Below are 19,278 nucleotides of genomic sequence, written 5' to 3'. Positions count from 1 at the left end.
GGAACAATTACAAACTACGCGTATTAATGACAGCAAACGAAATCGACGCTCGTGATTATTTTAATTAACGCATATTAGTATTTAAGAAAATTTTATTAAATACTAATAAAATTTTATTTATATGAAATATAATTTTATTAATATTAACTAAATTTTTTTATTAAACTAAAATTAGCCGACAGCAAAAATTTTTTTTTTTTTTTTTTTTTATTAATTGAATTAACAATAAAAAAATATTTTTAAAAAATTGCATGTATAGTTTTTCAAATTTTTTACATGTGCAATTTTTTCATTTAATTTATTTTTAATAATTTTATTAATAAAAAAAATTCTGAAAATTGTCAGCTGTCTGCTAATTTTATTTTCATGTTTCTTTTTCAAGTCCAAATAAACTTTTTTATTACTATTAAATAAAATTGTCTCTCAGTGTAGAGATTCCACCGTGGTGGCGGAAATTTTTTTGGTGCTCCCCAAAAATGCTTATAATTTTGTAACAACATGATATTTTTAAATCAAAATTTAGGAGAATAATCTTCAATATATACATTATAAAACAAAAAAAACCTGATCCCCAAATTCTTTTATTATCCCAGTCAAAAAAATTCCTGAAAATCACCTATTTTTTCGATCTTCACAGTAGCTATCCCCCTTAACGCGCAAAACAATTTTACAATATAGTTAAAACATCTAAAACACATATAACATCACATATTAAATTACTATTAGTCACACAGGACTCGAAATAAATTCATCGAATAGTCTAACTATCGCGTACAATAAAAAACAATTGCGAGAAGTCACAAAATTTATAGAATAATAAAAATCCAATGAATAGATCTCAATAAGCACATTATTAATAAAATTTTCAATTACCTAAAATCATCATCTATATATTATTTTATTAAAATAATAAAAATAATTAATTATTTGAGATCAACAAGACCTTTTGTATCTTTTCAGTAAAAAAAAAATGTAAATTAAATTAAAAATGTTCAGTCTGATATCACGTATGATGTATAAAAGTTTTCTATAATAAAAATACTACAAGCTGAAATAAAAATATAATTAAAATAAACCTAATAGACTCAGTGGGTCTCACATCTGATCAGTCGAAAACACAAGCGAGAACACGAACAACCAAGTCGCCCACGCGGGCGCAAGCTCGCTGACCTTGACTAGTACATTCTTTCCTTCTATTTTTTTTATTATCTTCCCGTTCTTTTTTACCAGGCTTCATCCCAAACTTAGCCTTCGTAGGTGTTTTACGTCCACGGGGTGTCGTAGACAGCCTGTATGGCGCAATACACCGCGCCAGTTGATCATTATCCTGGTGGTTACTGTGCCCGAGAATTTTAGCGACAATTGCAGCTGATTCTTCGCTTGACAAGATACCGCTGGCCATTGGGCCTTGGATAAACTCTTGATCATTCATAAGAAGATATCTTACACTGTACCAAATTTCATCGGAAACCGCTGAACGTTTATTGTGGGACGTTGGCTCGATGCCACGTCTTCTACATTCTGATGCTGCCCACTTATCAAGAGCTTCAAACAGAATGCTTTCTTTAGCAAGTCTGAGGTCATCTCTTGATGCAAGACTCGCTATTTCCTCAACAGTCAATTCTTCAAAACCTTCCTCTCGAAGTACTTCATCCGGTGCGGAATCAATTACTGTCAGACATGCTTTCAGAAGACTGGTACATGCTACAGCTAGGGTCAAAAAATTCAATAAGTAAATATTAGATTTTTTTTTTTTTTTTTTTTTAAAAATCAAATCAGGATATAGTAGACCAAATAAATTTATGTTTTCTTTTATTAAATTTTAATAAATATTTTTTAACATTCAATAAAAATTTATTTGAGAAGAAAATACATTTATTATGACACTGAAGTTAGCAGACGTCTAAAAATTTTTGATTTTTTTTATTAATTAAATTACAACTAAAAAGATATTTTTTAAAAATTGCACTTATAGTTTTTCAAGTTTTTTACATGTGAATTTTTTTTTTAATTGTTTAATTGAAATTTTTTCAATAAAAAATTTCTAAAAATTTTGAAATGTCGGCTAACTTTCGTTTTCTTTTATGTAAATTGGAATAAATAAAAAAAAAACATAAATTTATTTGGTCTACTAAATCCTGATTTGATTTTTTGAAATTTTGTAATTCTTAGACCTGAGAAAATGAGTATTTTTAATTTTTGTTTTTAAATATTATCCTGCTAAGTTAGTAATAATATTTTACCGATTTCAGCAGCATCATTTTCAGGTGGCGCCGAAGGAATTTGTTCATTTCCTTCAGCTTCAGGTAAAGCGTAGAGACTCAGCCCATGATATACATTAATAACTGTTGATGAGTTTAAGTTTTTTATTATATAATCGACAGCTATTACTGCAAGCTCTGGACAGAGATAGTAATGAGCAGCATCCAAAGTTGCTCTTGCGGTTAAAACAGAATTGAAATTTATCGGCTCCTCTCGAAAGTATCTAAAATATTGTAATTGTATTTATTGAATTTGTCGATTTAAAATTATCTTAGGAACATGGACAATAGCAATAAGATGTTAAATTTTTAAAAAATCGCATTTTTTTTTAATTTAACATCTTATTGCTATTGTCCAGGTTCCCAAGATTTGTTTAATATTTTGTCTTTTTTTTTATAAAAATAAAATTTACGTACTTGTATAGATGATCAAAAGCCCGTTTTTCGACGTGTTGCAAACAAATAGTTGGTGGTGGATTACTTGGAGGGGGAGCCATATCGCCCATGAGTAATGCGCGAAACCATTCTGATTTGTCTGCTAATGCTTGACGGTCTACACAGTATTTCCAAGTGTCTCCAGGTATACCGACCTTTTAATTCATTTATTTTTATTAGAAACAACAGTATAATAAATAATTATGCAGAAGTAGGACTCTGCTTATTTTAAATTCAAAAGTTTAGTTGTTTTTTTTTTATAATTTGTTAAGCAGAGCAAATTGAGTAACAAAAATAAATTAACTCTTGTTCTTTTAAATACTGACTTTAAAAGATTTTAAAAGTTACTGAAGAATTTTTAATGTTAAACAATTTATGAGAAATTAAAAAATTAAGGTGAAATGGAGCTCTACTTCTGCATTACTATTCCAAATAATTTAAAATAAATAATCTATATCATTAAGAGAATAAGAAAAATTTTATGTCCAGGATAGTCATATGATAAAATCGGTTTTTTAAGTGAAATTTAGTGACATTGCAAAAGTCTTGATTTGAATTTCGACGGTACTTTGGTAAAATCTCGTATCTCTCATTTAAAATACATAGAAAATACGAGGTTTTACCTTTTCAAGGTTTCATATCATTCTCAACGATAGTTAATTTATGATGATAAGTATTTAGGATGCATTTGAAAATGCTTTATCTCTAGATACATAATTAAGAAATGACCTTGTATCTTGAGAACTATTGACATTTTTAAAGATATAAGCTCACTCCGACATTATACTCATCGAGACCTTTCATTTGAGTACCCACATCAATTTTTCATATATTTTATATATTATATATATGTATATATGAAAAATATATCAAAAATGCATGTGAGTACTCAAATGAAAGCTCTTGATGAGTTTAACATCGGAATGAGCTTATATTTTTAAAAATATCATGAGTTGACAAAATACAATATAATTTCTTAATTATTGAAATTTTCAAAAATATAAGCTCATCCCGATGTTACACTCATCGAGACCTTTCATTTGAGTACCCACATTAATTTTTCATATATTTTATATATTTATATATATGTATAATGTATATATGAAAAATATATCAAAATGCATGTGGGTACTCAAATGAAAGCTCTTGATGAGTGTAACATTGGGATGAGCTTATATCTTTAAAAACGTCAATAGTTAAGAAATTACAATAGAAATTAACAAGTATCTTGTGAACTATTGACATTTTTAAAGATATAAGCTCATCCCGACATTACATCCATTGAGACTTTTCATTTTAGTACCCACATCAATTTTTCATATATTTTATATATTATATATGTATATATGAAAAATACATCAAAAATGCATGTGAGTACTCAAATGAAAGCTTTTGTTGAGTGTAACCTCGGGATGAGCTTATATATTTAAAGACTTCAATAAAGAAAATACAGTGCAATTTAACATAATAAGAAATGACCTTGTATCTTGTGAACTATTGACATTTTTAAAGATATAAGCTCATTCCGACATTACACTTATCGAGACCTTTCATTTGAGTACCCACATCAATTTTTCATATATTTTATATATTATATATATGTATATATGAAAAATATATCAAAATGCAAGTGGGTACTCAAATGAAAGCTCTTGATAAGTGTAACATCGGGACGAGCTTATATTTTTAAAAATATCATAAGTTGACAAAATACAATATAATTTCTTAATTATTGACATTTTCAAAGATATAAGCTCATCCCGATGTTACACTCATCGAGACCTTTCATTTGAGTACCCACATTAATTTTTCATATATTTTATATATTATATATGTATATATGAAAAATATATCAAAAATGCATGTGGGTACTCAAATGAAAGCTCTTGATGAGTTTAACATCGGAATGAGCTTATATTTTTAAAAATATCATAAGTTGACAAAATACAATATAATTTCTTAATTATTGAAATTTTCAAAAATATAAGCTCATCCCGATGTTACACTCATCGAGACCTTTCATTTGAGTACCCACATTAATTTTTCATATATTTTATATATTTATATATATGTATAATGTATATATGAAAAATATATCAAAATGCATGTGGGTACTCAAATGAAAGCTCTTGATGAGTGTAACATTGGGATGAGCTTATATCTTTAAAAACGTCAATAGTTAAGAAATTACAATAGAAATTAACAAGTATCTTGTGAACTATTGACATTTTTAAAGATATAAGCTCATCCCGACATTACATCCATTGAGACTTTTCATTTTAGTACCCACATCAATTTTTCATATATTTTATATATTATATATGTATATATGAAAAATACATCAAAAATGCATGTGAGTACTCAAATGAAAGCTTTTGTTGAGTGTAACCTCGGGATGAGCTTATATATTTAAAAACTTCAATAAAGAAAATACAGTGCAATTTAACATAATAAGAAATGACCTTGTATCTTGTGAACTATTGACATTTTTAAAGATATAAGCTCATTCCGACATTACACTTATCGAGACCTTTCATTTGAGTACCCACATCAATTTTTCATATATTTTATATATTATATATATGTATATATGAAAAATATATCAAAAATGCAAGTGGGTACTCAAATGAAAGCTCTTGATAAGTGTAACATCGGGACGAGCTTATATTTTTAAAAATATCATAAGTTGACAAAATACAATATAATTTCTTAATTATTGACATTTTCAAAGATATAAGCTCATCCCGATGTTACACTCATCGAGACCTTTCATTTGAGTACCCACATTAATTTTTCATATATTTTATATATTATATATGTATATATGAAAAATATATCAAAAATGCATGTGGGTACTCAAATGAAAGCTCTTGATGAGTTTAACATCGGAATGAGCTTATATTTTTAAAAATATCATAAGTTGACAAAATACAATATAATTTCTTAATTATTGAAATTTTCAAAAATATAAGCTCATCCCGATGTTACACTCATCGAGACCTTTCATTTGAGTACCCACATTAATTTTTCATATATTTTATATATTTATATATATGTATAATGTATATATGAAAAATATATCAAAATGCATGTGGGTACTCAAATGAAAGCTCTTGATGAGTGTAACATTGGGATGAGCTTATATCTTTAAAAACGTCAATAGTTAAGAAATTACAATAGATATTAACAAGTATCTTGTGAACTATTGACATTTTTAAAGATATAAGCTCATCCCGACATTACATCCATTGAGACTTTTCATTTTAGTACCCACATCAATTTTTCATATATTTTATATATTATATATGTATATATGAAAAATACATCAAAAATGCATGTGAGTACTCAAATGAAAGCTTTTGTTGAGTGTAACCTCGGGATGAGCTTATATATTTAAAAACTTCAATAAAGAAAATACAGTGCAATTTAACATAATAAGAAATGACCTTGTATCTTGTGAACTATTGACATTTTTAAAGATATAAGCTCATTCCGACATTACACTTATCGAGACCTTTCATTTGAGTACCCACATCAATTTTTCATATATTTTATATATTATATATATGTATATATGAAAAATATATCAAAAATGCAAGTGGGTACTCAAATGAAAGCTCTTGATAAGTGTAACATCGGGACGAGCTTATATTTTTAAAAATATCATAAGTTGACAAAATACAATATAATTTCTTAATTATTGACATTTTCAAAGATATAAGCTCATCCCGATGTTACACTCATCGAGACCTTTCATTTGAGTACCCACATTAATTTTTCATATATTTTATATATTATATATGTATATATGAAAAATATATCAAAAATGCATGTGGGTACTCAAATGAAAGCTTTTGTTGAGTGTAACCTCGGGATGAGCTTATATATTTAAAAACTTCAATAAAGAAAATACAGTGCAATTTAACATAATAAGAAATGACCTTGTATCTTGTGAACTATTGACATTTTTAAAGATATAAGCTTATTCCGACATTACACTTATCGAGACCTTTCATTTGAGTACCCACATCAATTTTTCATATATTTTATATATTATATATATGTATATATGAAAAATATATCAAAAATGCAAGTGGGTACTCAAATGAAAGCTCTTGATAAGTGTAACATCGGGACGAGCTTATATCTTCAAAAACGTCAATATTTAAGAGAGTACCGTGCAATTTAACAAAAGTCATTATTTAATAAAGCAAAATTTTATTTATTTATAGTCCTACAAGTCACGGCAGTCACATAGTGACTGCAAGGTTACTAGTAGTTTTTATTTTATTTGAACTTACTTCCAAGATGACTTTGTTATGAGGATCATTTTCCTCAGTAGTTCGGTCCTCAGTCATTAATGGAACCTGGGACATGCTCTTCAAACAGTCCCCAGTAATCGGCGGTATTCTGGTTTTTAGGAAAAACCGTTTGATTGGCTTAAGTATGCATGTTGGTTTTCGGTAACATTTCGTACCGTCTCCTATAAAACACAAAAATAATAGCTTTATTAATAAAATGAACCATAAACTCAAAAGTTCGTTTAAAAATTTTGTTACCAATATCAAATAAATTTAATGGATTAATTAAATGAATCATGGTGATTAAATTCTGCACAGCGTCTAGCAATAAATATAAAAGCCTCAATCATCAATAACGTTTTATTAAGTGCGTTGCTTAAAATACTTTCTTCTATCTATTGATTTCACAGAGCACCAGTAAAACATATCGCGCTGGTTGGTATCTAAATCATACAAGGGTTTGGCAATGTTTGCCACAGATAGCAATACCTTAGCTTATTATTTATTTCTTCCAGCTCACATACTTAAACCCATTATATATATTAAAATAAAAAAAAACATGGATATAAATTAATCTTCAATTCTCCGCTACATATCCACAAGGATTTGTTTATTTAAACTACTGAAAAAATAATATTATGATATGCAATACCGCTTGAATCAGCAACAAATTTAACACGCACTAAATTACTAAATTTAAACCAACGGAGCAAATAACAATGAAAATAAATGTTATTACTGAAATTATTTCGGCGCATTTTGTTGGAACAAAACAAAAATTATTAACTGAACACAAAAATTGGAAATAATATTAAAGTTATCCGACGTTTCTAATTTTTTTTATTTTTTTTTTTATTTATTAATTTGAAACAAAAAAATATTTTTTAAAAATTGCACTTAAAGTTTTTCAAGTTTTTTACAAATGCAATTTTTTTTTTTTTAATAAAAAAAATTTTTGAATGTCGGCTGACTTAATTTTCATAAATTAACATTGTAAATAAATAAATAACATTGTAAAAGACACAGTGAGCTTATTCTGCTTGAGTAAGAAGTAATTAATCCGCAGTATTCTCTCAAACGAGTGCTCTCTTTCAACTGCGAGAAATCAACTAAGAGTACATGTCGATGTTATGTGATATCCTCTTTTCCCTCCGACTTTTTTTTCTCACTCTTTGAAGTCCCTATTACTATACTTATTACTCATATGAGTCAGAGTAACTCGCATCGGTCTCTATCGATGAACATTGACGCATTCCGTCAGTCAGTCGAGGTTTATGCGATTGTTTACAAAACAATTCGTAAGGGCCATTGAAGCGGGTGAACTCATGAGAAGTATAAAGGAATGTGTTCCAGGGAATTAAATATTGCTTGAAAATAAAAATAAAAAATTCAATTCAAACAGAAATAACATAAAATATGTCTCGAAATATAATGAGTTCACTGTAAGCTCGAGAAATAACGAAAAAAGTAAAAAATTGTATAATACTAAAGTTAGCCGACCTTTTAAATAATTAAATTAGAGCAAAAAATGTTTTTTCAAAAATTGCACTTACAGTTTTTAAAGTTCTTTACAAATGAAAATTTTTATTTTATTTTTTTATAATTTTTTCAATGAAAAAAAATTTTTTTTATTTTTAAATTTCGGCTAACTTAATTTTTATAATTGTATAATGCTAAAGTAAGCCGAAGTTTTTAATTTTTTTTTAATAATTAAATTAGAGCAAAAAAATATTTTTTATAAATTGCACTTGCAGTTTTTAAAGTTCTGTACAAATGAAAATTTTTTTACAACCATTTTTTCAATGAAAAAAAAATTTTTTAATTTTTAAATGTCGACTAACTTAATTTTTATAAAATTAGTAATAACGACACCTGTTTATAATTTTAAGGTTTATTATTTTAAAAAATCAAGGTCCAACTTAAAAAAATTAATTTTTACTAAAAAAAGAGTTTTTTGTTATCAGCAAGATCGTACCAGAGTTCATAATTTGTGGAGTGTAGACCAAAAGTAACTTTCTCACTCTTGGTTTTGTTTGCAGCATGTAACTGACACTCCCATCATAAAAAATTTAAGTACCTTTTTTATTGTTTTTTAAGTAATCATTGATTCACTTAAGTTAAAAATAGAGATTCACTTAAGTTAAAATTAATAAAAAGAAATATGAACTGACAAATTATTGTTTTTATAAATTATAGTGAAGAAATATTGCATCAGTTATATTGAGGACATATATTGTAGTGTAGTATACAAGAACGAACGGAGTAAAATAGACGTGTGCCAGCCTTGGGATCTAAAATATAAGCATCTGCAGGTGTTTAACACACAGGAGTATCCATCAGCTTTTTTTATCTGGTGTACAACACATCAGCTTCTAAGATCCAGTAATGATTTTGTGTATTCGGCTGCTCAATTTCAAAACACAGTCACTAACATTTAGAAATTTTTAAAAATTTTTCTTATTAAAAAAAAGTTTGCCGGCCAAATTAATGAAAAATTTGATTTATGAATAGAAAATACTTGAATATAATTATTTTTAAGAAAAAATACTTGAAATTAAGGTCTAAAAGTTATAAAAAATGAAACAATATTAATAAAAATTTTGCAGTTACTGTGTTTTAAAATTGGACAGCCGTGTTATGGAAAAGTAAAAATTCAAAAATTATTATGATGCTGCACTGAAGAAAATTTATTCATCAGTTGATTGGTCAACATGGAAGTATCATCAGTCATCAGCTACTGAGTTTATGTACGTATGCAAACGTATTGTATACACCAGCTCTTATCTCGTCTTTCATATATTTATTGGGTCGTATAAATCGTTTTCATATTATGTGTATATACTTCATTAAGTTATAATTTATGATATTGAAATTAAAAGACATCCGACAATTTTTACAATTGTTGAACAATTTAATTATAAAAAAATTAAATCAAAATTCAAGGTACAAAAATAAGAAAAAAAAAATATCAATACAATTTTTGAGGTAATCGGAAAAAATAGACCCAGAAAAAATTTTTAAGTTATGAAAAATTCATATTATTTTATTAAAATTATTGTAAAATAAAAATAATAATTTAATAAATCTAAAATAATATGAATTTTTCATAACTTAAAAATTTTTTCCAGAATTCAAATCGTAAAATTGCTGTATATATAAATATGACTCACAAAATCTAGCCAAATTTTTAATTATTTTGTAAAATTATAAAAATATATTATTTTACATCAATGTAAAATTATATTTAAATTAGCAGACACCTGGAAAATTTTTGAAATTTTATTTAAAGAAGAAAATATTCAATTTTTGAAATTTTTCCGGGATTCTTTCAAAAATTTTATATTTTTTTCTTTAAATAAAATTTAAAAAATTGTCCAGGTGTCTGCTAATTTAAATATAATTTTACATTAATAGAAAATGATATATTTTTATAATTTTTAAAATAATTAAAAATTTGGCTAGATTTCATGAGTCATATTTATATATACAGCAGTTTTACGACTTAGATAGCCATTAAATATAAATATTTTGTTTTTAAATAGTGACGTGATACTTGGCTACTTGTCATGAATTTAAGTTTAAAAATAAACCAATGAGAGTCTAGATATACGACTTAAAGTTATCTTATATTACTTAACTACTCAATTCAAATAAAATAATCCAATTTAAGTAAATTAATAGCACCCGCATTTTCGCAGTCTTCTATAAGTTCAATTTAAAATTAAGGGAAGAAAAATTCCCAGAGTATTATGATAATTAAATGAGTATGTGTATTCAATGGTATTGTTATTGTTATTGTCAATGAGTGGGTATTGTAAAACGTAAGTGTGCACAGATGTCCGCGCGTATGTGTGTGTGTGTAACATGTTGATGTATGGAGGTAAATAAACCGAGCACCATTGAATGAGTCCTTATATACTGGTATTGGTTTTACTACAGCAGAATGTCAATGCCATGCTTATGCATTTAATCTAAGATACGATTGATATAAATATTAGTAAGTCGTAATTCATGTGACGAATGCGTAGTGATCGATCCGAATAAATCAAGGGCCGAGGTCCTTCTGTTTCTTTTTGAATTGCCGCGTTTATCTGTGAAATTTAAATATCACGGACTTTATCTAATTTCAAGGTTTTTTAGAGAGAATAATAAAATCTAATGATGACTAAACGGCTTAGAGCTTTCAAGCTAATTTTATCCTGAGGTTTTTAAATAAATTGTCAATCAGATATCCTGCGGACAATATTGTTTATTACTTCAAAATTCGGTAATTACACAGTAAAAAATTTTGCGTCAAAAAATTTTGTGTTAAAAATTTTTATTTGAAATATTTAACACTTTTTCGTATTGATTTAACAGAATAAATGTTAAATTTACACATAAAAGTGTTAAATATTTAACACAAAGTTTTTTAACATTAAATTTTTTGACACAATAACGCAAAATTTTTTACTGTGTATTTACAAGTGGGGTCCACGCTATTTTTTGCAATATCTAGGTAAAAAATTAACATTTTCTAATTATTCTTTTTTATTTTGTTTGTTTTTACGGTGCATTTATGATTAAAAATGTCGTTAAAGAAAAAAATAAAGATTTCGATAGCTTTTTACCTTCAAAAGTTGGAAAAAATTTTGGCGCTCATGTTTTTGGATAAAATTTCTATTTTATCTTTTTTTGATGTTTTTTATATATATTTTTTTGAAAATTACATAAAAAAACGAAAAATTTAGAAAAAATGTTGAATATCACAATTTTCTAAAAAATTTATAAATTTTTTTGAAAATTTGTTAAAATTGTGATAATTTTTTTTATGTATTTTTCCAAAAAAAATATATCAATAAAATCAAATAGAAATTTCGTTCAAAAAAATGAAAATTAAAATGGTGGACCCCACTTGTAAGTAATAACCCAAAATTCAAATAATATTTACAGAAAAATTTATGATACTGAAGTTAGCCGACGTTTTTAATTTTTTTCATTGATTAAATTAGAACTAAAAAATATTTTTAAAAAATTGCACTTATAATGTTTATTGTTTTTTACGAATGAAACTTTTTTTTTATTTTTTTTGTAACAATTTTTTCAATGAAAACAATTCTAAAAAATTTTAAGATGTCGGCTAACTTAATTTTCAAAAAAATTTTAATTATTTTGTATTTACCATTTTTTTTGTTTTTTTTTTTACAAATTACTTAAAATTGTAGCTAATTAAAAATAGCAAAATTAATCAGAAATCTACATTAAAATTAAAAAAAATAAATAACTTATAAAACTTAAATTAATAGCGAGTCTTGGAATAAAAAAAAATAAACCTTGTACAAAAGTTTAGTCAAGAGTTAATTTAAATAAATGCGCAAAAATTATCCAAGGAGAAAATTGTAAGGACAATTTAACAATAAGACAAATGTGCGAAAATATTCAGCATCCACGTGATGATTCCCTGAACAATTGTGCCGATGTGTGAAAAAATATGCTCGCTAATAAAATTATTGAGCGTTTGGTCACTTATTATTACTTTAAGATGTTTTATGCAGATTTTTTTCTTATTAAATAAAAATATGTGATTTTAATTTATTAGTGTTAAAACTACTTACGAGATTTGAATCTCTTAGAGTAGGATATTATCCATAATTTGATAATATACATTTTTAAAATTCACAGGAGTGCTTTAGAGTACTTGCACTGCATTTGCACTGCACGACGGTATGCAGTAGAATAAACGTACGCGAGTTTCTTTGGATTGAATGAACCAAAACATCCGGTTGATCCGCAGTTACTATCGGAATAGTGCGATGGAAGAAAACCAGAGTAGTAGGAGGAAAACTGTATTATAAAGCAACGGAAACTCTGGATGTATCGTGGAATATATAATAAAGAAAATCCTAGGCAGCCTCAGGGCATTTTTAAGATTAGAACAATTTTTTTTTATGATTTTCTAATAGAAGATTTTATGGATGGAATTCTACTATACTCTGAGTGAGTCAGTGCTGATGTCTTTATTCAGTGTGATAATATTTTTTTTTTGCATTTTATGCCATAAAAACAACAAACTCCACGGCTTATCACCACGTTAATGAGCTAGTGAACACATAATTATTAACAAGTGCAACTTTTTATCTATAGCGTATTGATGTTGAATGAGGACATGGATAATAGTCCTGACCACCTCAACAACAGTAATACATAAAATAAAACTACAATATCATTATTTTGTACTTACGTTAATATTTTACAAATAATTAAGCTATTTTCTGGCTTATTAGAAAAATTATTTTTATTTTAAATTCAATTGAGAATTTTTTGGACAGATAAAAAATTATTCTTTGAAAAAAAAAATTTTTTTGCGTCGTTGAATGAATTGTTTCTTATTTCTAAATGGTTTATATATTCTATGAACATGTTCATAATTATATTGATGACCAATTACTCACTCATGAGTCTTCTGATAAAAAATGTATAGTTCAGAGTATATGACTGAATTTTTACATTAATTATAAATGATTTTATGACATAAAGTCAATTAATGTTTTTAAATGATGTTTAATATTTATCAAAAAATCAATTTTACCCTAAAATATCACCCTCTATAAAAAAAAATTATAGTAAATTTGAGTTTTATTTGTAAAAACAGTGTTTTTAAATTCAATTAAAAATACTAAATAAAATTTAGAAGTATACTTCTTAATAGGAAATTTAGTTTTTAGTCTTTAATCATTTTATTAATTTAACTGTATCTTCAAAATCTTTCAAAAATAATTCTAATTCAGAAACTATGATAATTTATATTATTAACAGAATAAGTAAAATTTTATGGCCAGTGTATTTATATGATAAGATGGATTTTTATGGTTAACTTTGTTATAATTAGAGAAGTCTTGACTTGGAGCTGTGCCTTTTCAAAGTTTCATATCATTCTTACCAATATTCAATTTATGATGATAATTATTTAGGCTGGATTCGAAAATGTTCTATCTCTAGATAGATAATTAAGAAATGACCTTTTATTTTGTGAAATATTGACATTTTTAAAGAAATAAGCTCATCCCGATGTTACACTCATCGAGACCTTTCATTTGAGTACCCACATCAATTTTTCATATATTTATATATATTATATATATGTATATATGAAAAATATATCAAAATGCATGTACTCAAATGAAAGCTCTTGATGGGCTTAACATCGGGATGAGCTTATATCTTTAAAAACTTCAATAGTTAAGAAAGTACAATGCAATGTAACATAATTAAGAAACGACCTTGCATCCTGTGAACTATTGACATTTTTAAAGATATAAGCTCACTCCGATATTATATTCATCGAGACCTTTCATTTGAGTACCCACATCAATTTTTCATATATTTATATATATTATATATATGTATATATGAAAAATATATGAAAAATTGATGTGGGTACTCAAATAAAAGCTCTTGATGAGCTTAACATCGGGTTGAGCTTATATCGTTAAAAACTTTAATAGTTAAGAAAGTACAATGCAATGTAACATAATTAAGAAACGACCTTGCATCTTGTGAACTATTGACATTTTTAAAGATATAAGCTCACTCCGATATTATATTCATCGAGACTTTTCATTTAAGTACCTGCATCAATTTTTCATATATTTATATATATTATATATATGTAATATGTATTCATATATTTTTATATATATTATATATATGTATATATGAAAAATATATAAAAATGCATGTGGGTACTCAAATGAAAGCTCTTGATGAGCTTAACACCGGGATGAGCTTATATCTTTAAAAACTTCAATAGTTAAGAAAGTACAATGCAATGTTACATAATTAAGAAACGACCTTGCATCTTGTGAACTATTGACATTTTCAAAGATATAAGCTCACTCCGATATTATATTCATCGAGACCTTACATTTGAGTACCCACACCAATTTTTCATATATTTATATATTTAATATATATGTATATATGAAAAATATATCAAAATGCATGTGGGTACTCAAATAAAAGCTCTTGATGAGCTTATATCTTTAAAAACTTTAATAGTTAAGAAAGTACAATGCAATGTAACACAATTAAGAAACGACCTTGCATCTTGTGAACTATTGACATTTTTAAAGATATAAGCTCACTCCGATATTATATTCATCGAGACTTTTCATTTAAGTACCTGCATCAATTTTTCATATATTTATATATATTATATATATGTAATATGTATTCATATATTTTTATATATATTATATATATGTATATATGAAAAATATATAAAAATGCATGTGGGTACTCAAATGAAAGCTCTTGATGAGCTTAACACCGGGATAAGCTTATATCTTTAAAAACTTTAATAGTTAAGAAAGTACAATGCAATGTAACATTATTAAGAAACGACCTTGCATCTTGAGAACTATTGACATTTTTAAAGATATAAGCACACTCCGATATTATATTCATCGAGACCTTTCATTTAAGTACCTACATCAATTTTTCATATATTTTATTTATTATATATATGTATATATGAAAAATATATCAAAAATGTATGTGAGTACGCAAATGAAAGCTATTGATGAGTGTAACATCGAGATGAGCTTATATCATTTAAAATCGTCAATATTTAAGAAAGTACAGTGCAATTTAACAAAAGTCATTATTAAATAATGCAAAATTTTATTTATTTATAGTTCACAAGTCACGGCAGTCACATAGTGACTGCAAGGTTGCTAGTATTTAATTTATAAAATTCAAGCAAACCAAAATTCTGTAAATTTTTGTGGGGAAATAAAGTTTATCTACAAAAAACCTTTTTCAATTTCATTATATCCTCAAAAAAATTTTTTTTCACCACAAATGAACATTAATTTAACCACGTAAACTTTATAAAAACTATTTTTAAATAGTAAAAAATTTTTTATTCAATATTTAAAACTTTTTTATCTTAATTAAAAAAAATTACCGCCAATAACTGTTGAATTTACAGATAAAAATATTAAATATTCAACACGAGATTCTTTGCCGCAATGACGCAAAATTTTTTAGTAACTTTTAAATCGATTTAAACTAGCCAAATATTTAAAAATAAAAAAAACAATAAATTTACCAATTACATATTAAAATTCTTATCTACCGACTAGACGTAAAACACAGTATTTTACAAGAACAAGACAATGATGTTAAAGTACGGGACATGATAGGTTGATTTGGAGTAATTAAACATCGGCAATTATCAGCTTTTGCAATGCGTTCCGCCAGTTTATGGAAATTTATAGCCAAGTGTTAGCAATGAGATGTAAAAAGAGTAAACGTTTGTTTAACAAAAGGGTATGTAACGCGAAGCACCTGGTACTTTTAATATTATTAATTCATCTCTTACTATTTACAGACACGTGCTACCAGATGAATCATTTTTATAATACAATTACTCAATACAGTTTCGTTTAATTATTTAATTAGTTACAATTAACAATGTGTTTGTTATGAAAATAAATAAAATTAATTAATAACCGATAATTGAATAGCTGAGTCATTTTATCAAGATATATAGTAGTGTGGGAAGAAAAGCCGTGGAAAAAGAGGAATGAGGAAAGAGGAGTGAAATCGTACATAACGTCAACCCCTCGGAGGTTGATCAATACTCTCGGAGTACAGTTTGATATTGCGAAACACTAAACTATACTTTCACCTTCTTTGTCTATCTTTCTTTCTCTATTTCTTTAAGAATATTGTTATAAACACTGATAAAAAAATTTGTTTATATTTAATAAGCTTTATTAATTGTTAATAAATGATTTTTTAACATCATAGGATTTAATAAATATTTATTAACAGTTAATAAATTATTTATTAAATGTTAATGAATATTTGTTAACAGTTAACAAATATTTGTTAACAGTTAACAAATATTTATTAACAATTAATAAGTAATTTATTAAGTACAATTTATTACCTGTTAATAAATATTTATTAATGGTCAATAAATATTTGTTAACTATTAATAAATATTTATTTAAAATAAAAAGCAAAAATAGCAATTTTTTTTTAAACCCAATAATTGGAATAGATTATAATAATTAAATTCACTTAATAAATTAACGTTTTTAATATTTAAAAATATAAAAGATAATTATGAGTTGTGATAGAATTTGGTATTTTACAATTAACGTTATTATAATGTAGTTTAATTAATGCAAATAATTTTAAAGATGATTTTTATTTATAAGCAATCTTGATATATGACATTACAAACGAAACAAATTCACTCAAAATATTTATTAATTGTTAATAAATATTTGTTAACTATTAATAAATACTTATTAACTATTAATAAATGATGAAAATGAAGATAGCTGACATTTCAAAATTTTTAGAAATTTTTAATCGAAAAAATTTCAATTAAACAATTAAAAAAAAAATATCACATGTTAAAAACTTGAGAAACTATAAGCGCAATTTTTTATAAATATTTTTTTAGTTGTAATTTAATTAAAAAAAAAAAATCAAAAATTTTTAGACGTCTGCTAACTTCAGTGTCATAATAATTGCATTTTCTTCTCAAATAAATTTTTATTGAATGTTAAAAAATATTTATTAAAATTTAATAAATTTAATAATTGTCTTTAAATAAATTTAATTATTAATAGTTAATAAATCCTTCTATCAGTTAATCACTCAAAAAACTTGTAGTAGATTAAGTTAACTTTAGTCAGACAGGATTAGGAAAATTTTACTACTTTTATTTAAAGTTTTATTTATTATTAGCGAAAATTGCGAGTCTGAATTTAAAAATTTACTATTTACAAATGCATATAATAATAATAATAATAATAATACAGTCAACTAAAGGAGGATAATTATCAGCGATTACAAACAAGCGGCGAAGACAACAAAAAGAAGTTTATAATTCACAAGTTCCCTGTCATATTTAAAGATAGTGTACGGCATTTAAATATTTGGTCTCGTTAAACTTAATTACTCAGTGCGTTATTTTGTAAGAAGAAATTATGCCTTCTTTTAATTATATTAAAATAAAAAAAAGTAATTAGAGATTTTATTAATATCCAAAAAATTAAATATTGTTGATATCTTCTTTAGATTTATAAAAAATTACAATAAATCAATAAATAAATTCTAATTGTTGAATTAATTATTAATAATTAATAAATAATTATTAATAATTAATAAATAATTATTAATAATTAATAAATAATTATTAATAATTAATAAATAATTATTAATAATAATAAAAAAAATTTAAATTTGGAATTGAATTTTTAAAGTTGAAAAAATTTTTTTTAAATTACCTGGTTAATAAAAATGAAATTCCGTTTAAGGGTGGTTTGATTAAATGTTTGCACTATTGCACACACTGTTTGGTATTAAAAAAAAAATTAAACCAAATGTAACACAGAATATATAACAAAAACTGTTTAAAATAAATGTAGTAGCGCGGTGGTAATCTTGTAATGTGTATTGGCCGATGACTGGGGCTACAATGAGCATATGATTTGCACGAGTGCGGAACCATACATTCCGGTGGACTATTTCATTGGTGATATTCATAGCCAGTAGGAAACTACACCGCGCAGACGCCAGGTCTTTTCAGCCCTCTTATTATTATTTCTATAATGCTAGGTATTTTAATATTAATAAGAATATATTAGATTAGATTGGAAATTTATAATGAAGAAAAACAAACACAAGTTTGTTGAGGTCGAGAAACTGTCGGCAAATTTTAATTTACATTCAATACACGGTTGTCAAGATACTCTATAATTACTCTAGGATTCATTGTTACTCCGAGAAAGGTGGATTCATTTACGTTTAGTTAAGGAGACAAGTTACTTTGTATATATACTTCTATTAAAAGTATCAATTATTGTAAAATTCTACCCTGAAAAAAAAATTCTTGACTGTAGGGTAAATTTTTTTGGATCAAGAAAATATTAAGGAAGATTGAAAATTTCTTAAATTAAGTCAAAGTTATTGGAGTCAAGAAAATTTCTTCTTGCTCCAAAATAACTTTTGTTTTCCTTAAAATTTTTCTGGTGCAAGAAATTTTTTTTTCTGTGTCTTTTTTATTTTACTCTCTATGGACTCGAAAATTTTAATTTTTCAGAAGTAATTTAAGTTACTCACTTGAATCGTCGTTTGCTTGTGGATCATAAGTTAAAATTTTCATTTTCTAAATTTTTAAAGCTAATAATTTTTATTTATTTAATTTTTCAGAAAATAAATCCTCTCTCTATACAATTACCTCAGATTTTCAGTTTTATAATCATTTTTATTGTTTC

At 25.5% G+C, this 19,278-nt stretch overlaps 1 protein-coding gene across 3 annotated transcripts; it reads right to left on the bottom strand.

Annotated features, from left to right (window-relative positions):
* Positions 1–579: 579 nt before the first annotated feature.
* LOC123265210 (BTB/POZ domain-containing protein 6-A-like) lies at positions 580–18,529 on the bottom strand. 3 transcript variants are annotated; one of them, XM_044728868.1, is made up of 5 exons: positions 18,289–18,529; positions 6,998–7,179; positions 2,679–2,851; positions 2,244–2,485; positions 580–1,710 (listed from the first exon to the last, which is right to left on the bottom strand). In XM_044728868.1, exons 2-5 carry the CDS (start codon positions 7,070–7,072, stop codon positions 1,106–1,108), a joined length of 1,095 nt encoding a protein of 364 aa, XP_044584803.1. In that variant the 5' UTR covers positions 7,073–7,179; positions 18,289–18,529; the 3' UTR covers positions 580–1,105. The 3 variants fall into 3 exon arrangements, with proteins under 3 accessions (XP_044584803.1, XP_044584801.1, XP_044584802.1); XM_044728866.1 differs by lacking the exon at positions 18,289–18,529 and adding an exon at positions 12,592–12,689; XM_044728867.1 differs by lacking the exon at positions 18,289–18,529 and adding an exon at positions 7,256–7,757.
* Positions 18,530–19,278: the final 749 nt, after the last annotated feature.

Source organism: Cotesia glomerata, linkage group LG5, assembly GCF_020080835.1.
Source record: "Cotesia glomerata isolate CgM1 linkage group LG5, MPM_Cglom_v2.3, whole genome shotgun sequence".
In the NCBI taxonomy this organism is placed as follows: domain Eukaryota; kingdom Metazoa; phylum Arthropoda; class Insecta; order Hymenoptera; family Braconidae; genus Cotesia; species Cotesia glomerata.
The sequence above is the reverse complement of the archived record's forward strand: the minus strand, read 5'-3'. Positions and strand labels throughout refer to the sequence as shown.